The sequence below is a fragment of the Anastrepha obliqua genome, chromosome 6 (assembly GCF_027943255.1).
Source record: "Anastrepha obliqua isolate idAnaObli1 chromosome 6, idAnaObli1_1.0, whole genome shotgun sequence".
Lineage (NCBI taxonomy): Eukaryota > Metazoa > Arthropoda > Insecta > Diptera > Tephritidae > Anastrepha > Anastrepha obliqua.
This window is the reverse complement of record NC_072897.1, coordinates 49,742,366-49,749,750: the sequence shown is the minus strand read 5'-3', so window position 1 is coordinate 49,749,750 and position 7,385 is coordinate 49,742,366. Positions and strand designations below refer to the sequence as shown.

At 41.4% G+C, this 7,385-nt stretch overlaps 1 protein-coding gene across 1 annotated transcript; it reads left to right on the top strand.

Moving 5' to 3' along the window:
* The first annotated feature begins 1,108 nt into the window (after positions 1-1,108).
* Positions 1,109-6,426, top strand: LOC129250502 (uncharacterized). The gene is made up of 2 exons (XM_054890125.1): positions 1,109-5,246; positions 5,594-6,426. Exons 1-2 carry the CDS (start codon positions 1,109-1,111, stop codon positions 6,424-6,426), a joined length of 4,971 nt encoding a protein of 1,656 aa, XP_054746100.1.
* Positions 6,427-7,385: the final 959 nt, after the last annotated feature.

The following is a 7,385-nucleotide window of genomic DNA, read 5'->3' as shown; positions in this document are numbered from 1 at the left end:
ACATTATATCTGAGCTCGCTGAATACGGACATTTAGTTACTAACATACACAATATTTTTAAAAATGGTACAAAACAACCTCTTTCTATCTTCTCTGTGGAGCTTTAACCTAATGAAAATAACAAAGATATACCTATATAACTTGTCGAGCTTACTTCACGGTAAAATAAAATTTGAACCTCCGCATAAGAAAAGGACTTTGCCTCAAGGCATCAATTGCCAGAAATATGGGTGTTCGGAGCAGCAGCTAATCCCGCTACACAACCTACAAACTAACTTCTTAACTATAGCCAATATTTATAATTTATATAAGCTGGTCACCCTAAAATGTCATGTTATATTATTTTTCAGTTTTTATACATTCCTTACAATATTCCTTTTCGCTTAACGGCATACAAAAATACAAAGTACACGCAGGCATTTACTTAGCATAAGATATGTATACATAACATTACTTCTCCTTTCGCTTGTCTAATGCAGTTATGTACATATGCACAACATACAAAAATACAAGGTATACGCAGGCATTTACTTAGCATAAGATATGTATACATAAACATTACTTCTCCTTTCGCTTGTCTAATGCAGTTACATATGCACAACATACAAAATACAAGGTATACGCAGGCATTTACTGAGCATAAGATATGTATACATAAACATTACTCTTCCTTTCGCTTGCCTAATACAGTTACATATGCATATATATATATACATACGTGCAAATATTCGCAAATTAGCATAAGCAGTTGAACTTTTTGTAAACACGGCCACGCAATTAAATTAAAATTATAACGTATTAAAAAACTTAGTTTTTATTTCGCAACATAGCTACCAAAAAATATTGGAAGCTCAACATTTGGTGACCCCGACGTGATCGCCGTGTTTTTTCGCGTTAATTTAATAATTTAAATTAAATAAATTAAAGTTGCATATTTTCCCGTTGCGGTTTCGGGCATTGTTTTTGTTATGTACTTAGTGCGGAGTACATAAGACAGTAAATAGGACCTGTAAAATAGTGCAATAAACTCATTAACCGGTGGCGAAAATTTGGAAAACAGTTGTTCCGGCCAGTTAGATACGCGTTATAGTTAACCTATTTGTTCGCCATGCCATTCAGCCCGGCCACTGGTACACCAGCAAGAGACGATACGTATGATGTTGGTCCAACCAATGGGCCGACTATGGGTCCGCCTATGGGCCGAGTGACATTTCTGAAGATGAAATCGAAAGCTATACTTAATCGCCTTGAAAGTATAGCCACCGACTTGGATCCTGATAATCTGCACAGTAAGGATGAATATGCTCTCAACGCAATACTGGAATTATTGGTGGAGCTGAAATCCAGTTTTTCGGTCACCCACACAAGTTTGGAGGAACTGGACTTCGAGTCGATTACCAGTGACCTACCTGCCAAATTCGATACCACGCTAGTCAATCTCAGAGCCACTCTGCAACGGGAGATCGGGAAGCGCAGTACTTCACAACATTGCTCAACTTTTCGGATGAACACCGCGGACACACAGTCTATAATTGTAAACGCAAATCGTTCGCGTGTGCCACTACTAACGTTGCCCAAATTTAGTGGGGCTTTCACGGAGTGGACAAATTTTTACGCAATGTTCACATCTGTAATCGACAAAGACAGTGAGCTGACACAAGTGGACAAGCTTCAACATTTGCGGTCTTGCCTTAGTGGTGCTGCCCTGGACACCGTGGGATCACTCGAGATAAACGACACTAACTACAAAATTGCATTAGAACTTTTACAAAAACGATTTGATAATAAACGTCTTATCTTTCAGGCACACATCAGGGGAATATTTGAGTTGGACAAGGTGGATTCGTCCGTACACACGTTGCGGGCATTGACAGACAAGGCAATCGCGCACATGCGCGCTCTACAATCTATCGGCTCAAAAGAACAAATATCCGATAGCATCCTCATTCAGTTGATAGTGCAAAGGTTAGACAAGGTGACTCAAGCTAAATGGGAGGAGAATTCGACAAGCAACGACCTACCTTCTTGGAACCAACTACCTGGATTTTTAGAAAAACGCTGTCGTACACTCGAAAACGTCGAATATGCATTGCAGACACAAGCTAGCATTCCGGTAAAAGTCATCAAAAGCGTGAGTACAAATCCAAGAAAATCTTTTGTTGCTTCGAATAGCTCAGTAGGTAGTTGCGTATTTTGCGAATCCCCCGAACATGTAATTTATCGTTGTCAACGCTACGTCAATTTGTCGCCAAATCTACGCCAGAAAGAAGCTAAAAGGCTCAACCTTTGTCTTAATTGTTTGAAGAAAGGTCATCAGATTCGTGACTGCAAATCGGGACCCTGTCGCAGCTGTCAAGCGAAGCATCATACACTGTTACATTTTGATCGGTTATCCATTCCACCAACTACTCAGTGCCAAGCACCTTGCACTATTTCTGAATCGAATGCTAGGACTGCATCATTATCTGTCACGTCCCATACTCATACTCCTTCTCCTGATGTTGTGCTTCTCGCCTCTGCAATTGTTCTAATTAAAAATCGTGCCGGAACCTTCATACCTTGCCGCGCCCTCCTAGATTCGGGCTCGCAGCTTCACTTCGTTACAACTCGTTTCGCTAACCAGCTACAACTTACTAGAACGAAATCATTGGTCGCAGTCTCCGGCATTGGAGATGCAAGCTTTTCGACTGATGGGTGCTCCGTTAATATAGTTCTGAAGTCGCGGACTTCAGATTTTTGTACAAACATCACTGCTGTTGTGGTGAAAACAATTACCGATAGTCAACCAGTCGCTTCAGTAAACATCGCTAATTGGAACATACCCTCAAACATTCAACTAGCTGATCCTGGTTTTAACGTGCCCCAGCGTATTGATCTGCTCATCGGAGCAGGACTTTTCTATGAGCTACTTTGCGTAGGACAGATTCAATTAGCACCTGAATTACCATTACTTCAAAAAACTCGCCTTGGCTGGGTTCTGTCTGGCGGTACGCAACAAGCCCCCAAACTTTCAACATTCGTAGCAAGTCACAGCTCAACTACAGATATCAATATTGATGATCGGCTGGATGATTTAGTCCGGCAGTTTTGGGAGATCGATCATGTCGTTGAACCGATTTCCAAAAATTCTAAAGAGGAGCTTGACTGTGAGTTGCATTTCAAGCAAAATTTCATTCGTTTAGCCTCAGGCGCATATTCGGTTCGCCTGCCAACAAAGCTAAATTTAGATTCGTTAGGTGAGTCGTACTCACAAGCTCGACGCCGATTTCAAAACCTAGAAAGAAAACTCGTACGTAATCCTGAGCTCAAGGCAAAATATTGTGCATTCATGAAAGAGTATCGTGACCTCAATCACATGTCGTTAGTTCCAAACTCTGCTATCCATGAGTGCAAATATTTTCTGCCGCATCATTGCGTCATTAAAGACGAAAGTACTACAACAAAATTAAGAGTTGTTTTTGACGGTTCTGCAGCTACAACCTCGGGTTTATCACTTAATGATTTACTCATGACTGGTCCAACAATTCAGCCCAAACTTTTCAATATTTTGATTCGTTTTCGTACGTTTCCGATTGCACTCACTGGAGACATCTGCAAAATGTATAGATGTGTCCGGATCTACCCACCGGATAGCATGCTCCAGTGTATATTGTGGCGTGATTCTCCTGAAGATGACTTAAATATATATAAATTAGACACTGTAACATATGGAACTAAATCTGCAGCATTCCTAGCGATTCGTTCAATGCACCAACTTGCGTCGGATGAATCCTCAGTTTATCCACTTGGTTCGCAAACCATCATTCGAGACTTTTACGTGGACGACTTGATAAGTGGTGGCGATACTTTGGAAGAAGTAGAAGAAATCAAACGACAAACAACGAATATTCTCGCTCGAGGTAACTTCCAGCTAAGGAAATGGTGTTCCAATAGTCCAGATGTTCTTCGTAATATTTCTGATGCTGATAAACAAGACTTGCTTAAGTTTAATGACGGCAGCGACATCACCAAGGCATTGGGTTTGATCTGGAAGCCGTTTGATGGCAATCTGCTATTTTCGTTTACGTCGCAACCTGAATGTTGCAAAAACTCCAAGCGATCGGCGTTGTCTACGTTAGCTCGTTGTTATGATCCGCTTGGACTCATTGGCCCCACCTTGACCAGAGGAAAAATTCTTTTACAGCGCATGTGGAGGGATAAGCTGGAGTGGGATGAAAGCTTACCGCACTCACTGAACACTGCTTGGTCTACATTTCGCAACGAGTTCGTCGAAGTGCAGCATTTATCATTCCCTCGGTACGTACTGCAGCCTGGAGCCACCGTCGAAATTCATGCATTTTGTGATGCAAGTATCGAAGCGTACGGTGCCTGTATCTACATTCGCTCGATAATGGATGACCGCGCGCAAGTGCATCTACTGTGTTCCAAAGCTCGCGTCGCTCCATTGAAGATACTTACGATACCCAAACTGGAACTCTGCGCTGCTGCCTTGCTTGCGGAATTAGTAAATGGGATATTCAAAATGAAACTTTTCGCCGGCCGCTTTCACTGTTGGTCGGATTCATCGATTGTGCTTTCATGGCTGCGTGAAGAGCCATCTAAATTTAATGTGTTTGTTGCTAACCGGGTAAGCGCGATACAGCAACTTACAGAGGGTATGCAATGGCATTACATTCCTACAGAATTAAACCCTGCTGACATTTTGTCGAAGGGAGCCTCACCAACGACACTTTCACAATCTCCACTTTGGATGCACGGGCCTTCGTTCTTGCGAGAAGTTGACAACAATTGGCCCCAATTTTGCGCACCTAAAACTAAAATTATCGAACTTCGACAAAAGGTGTTGCTCTTGTCAAATGATCGAACCGACTTAACACTATCCTTTAAGTACATAAATTCGTTTGGCAAGATGCAACGTATTTTTGGATATGTAAACAAGTTTATAACAAGCAGAATCTCACCAAGAACTTCGCAACTCACGTTTGAGGATATTCATCGCGGTACTCAATTGTTGATTCGCATCGTTCAAAGGGCGCAGTTGTGGTCCGAGTATGTGGCTTTGAAAAACAATAAGTTTGTTCACGCCTCAAGCCCCATCGCTTCGCTGTCGCCATTTTTAGATGATTTTGGCCTTATTCGTGTAGGTGGCAGACTAAGACATTCAACGCTCAGCTTTGAAGCACGTCATCCATGCATCCTTCCAAGGGATCACCCACTGACATTCGCCATAATAACACATTATCACCGTAAGTACCACCATGCAGGTCCGCAGTCTTTGCTTGCTTCTCTTCGCATGCAGTTTTGGCCCATAGGAGGAAGGAAAACTACTGCGCGAGCCATACGAAGATGTATCATATGTTGTAGATCAAAACCGCGTCTTCTCGAGCATATCATGGCTGACTTACCTAAAGAGCGCATTCAGACTACACGAGCTTTTATGATAACTGGGGTAGATTATTGTGGCCCATTTTATTATAAGTCTGAAATTCGCAACAAATCTCACAAAAATGTTACTTGAGTGTCTTCATCTGCTTTTCAACAAAGGCAATTTGGATAGAACTAGTAAAAGATCTTTCTACTGACGCCTTTTTAGGCGCTCTCAAACGCTTCGCCGCTACGCGCGGCATACCTAGCTGCATCTGGTCAGACAACGCCACAAACTTTGTGGGCGCTAGAAACGAGTTAAACGACTTACGAAATTTAGTCCTCAATGAAAATCATCGTAGCGCAGTTAATAACTACTGCATTAGCAATGGATTTGATTGGCGCTTCATACCGCCTCGTTCGCCGCATTTTGGGGGCCTATGGGAGGCAGCGGTTAAAACAGCCAAGCAGCATCTATATCGTTCAGTTGGGTCCTCAATTCTTGGATTTGACGAATTGCGTACTTTGGTATGTCAAATAACAGCTATAATAAATTCGCGTCCTCTTGTTCCACTTTCAGAGAATCCAGAAGATCTTGATGTGCTTACGCCAGGTCACTTTTTGATTGGTGGCCCACCAACCGCTTTTCCTGAACCCAATCTTACGTCGCTGAATTATAACCGGCTCAATCAATGGCAACGCGTATCCTACATTCAACAAATTTTCTGGAAGCGTTGGAGTCAAGAATATCTAACTATTCTACAGCAGCGAGTTAAATGGCGGACGCCTCAGCCTAGCATCCAGGTCAACGACATTGTGTGCATCAAAGAGGAAAACACGGCTCCACTAAAATGGCCTTTGGCACGGGTAGTCGAACTCATCACTGGAACTGACGATGTTGCACGAGTAGCCGTCTTGCGTACACCTACTGGCATTACACGTAGAGCTATCAATAAGCTGTGCGTCCTTCCTGTAAATGCTTCGGTTGAAAGCCCTGACCTTTCAACGGGGGGGAGGATGTTCGGAGCAGCAGCTAATTCCGCTACACAACCTACAAACTAACTTCTTAACTATAGCCAATATTTATAATTTATATAAGCTGGTCACCTTAAAATGTTATGTTAGCTGGTCACCTTAAAATGTCATGTTATATTATTTTTCAGTTTTTATACATTCCTTACAATATTCCTTTTCGCTTAACGGCATACAAAAATACAAAGTACACGCAGGCATTTACTTAGCATAAGATATGTATACATAACATTACTTCTCCTTTCGCTTGTCTAATGCAGTTATGTACATATGCACAACATACAAAAATACAAGGTATACGCAGGCATTTACTTAGCATAAGATATGTATACATAAACATTACTTCTCCTTTCGCTTGTCTAATGCAGTTACATATGCACAACATACAAAATACAAGGTATACGCAGGCATTTACTTAGCATAAGATATGTATACATAAACATTACTCTTCCTTTCGCTTGCCTAATACAGTTACATATGCACATATATATATACGTGCAAATATTCGCAAATTAGCATAAGCAGTTGAACTTTTTGTAAACACGGCCACGCAATTAAATTAAAATTATAACGTATTAAAAAACTTAGTTTTTATTTCGCAACATAGCTACCAAAAAATATTGGAAGCTCAACAATGGGCATGCAAAAAATTATTGCACAAGAAGTCCAGTCTGCGTTAAACGTGCAGGCCTGCACAAAACTTAGAATTTTACTCTTAATATAAATGATGATAACATTAAATGTGCCCTATGTAAGGAGAAGCACACGGCAAACTACAAAGGCTGCATGGTTTACAAATCTCTAACAGTGCAACGCTTCCCAGCTCTGCGGAAAAAGCAAATGCCTGCTCCACAGACAAGCCCAAACCATCAAAACAACACAAGCGAACCCACGAGAAAAATCTCAGGGACTTATGCACAAGTAGTAACACAGACAACAAATAACAAAGTAACAAATAAAATAAAAAATATTCCCTAAAACGATGATAT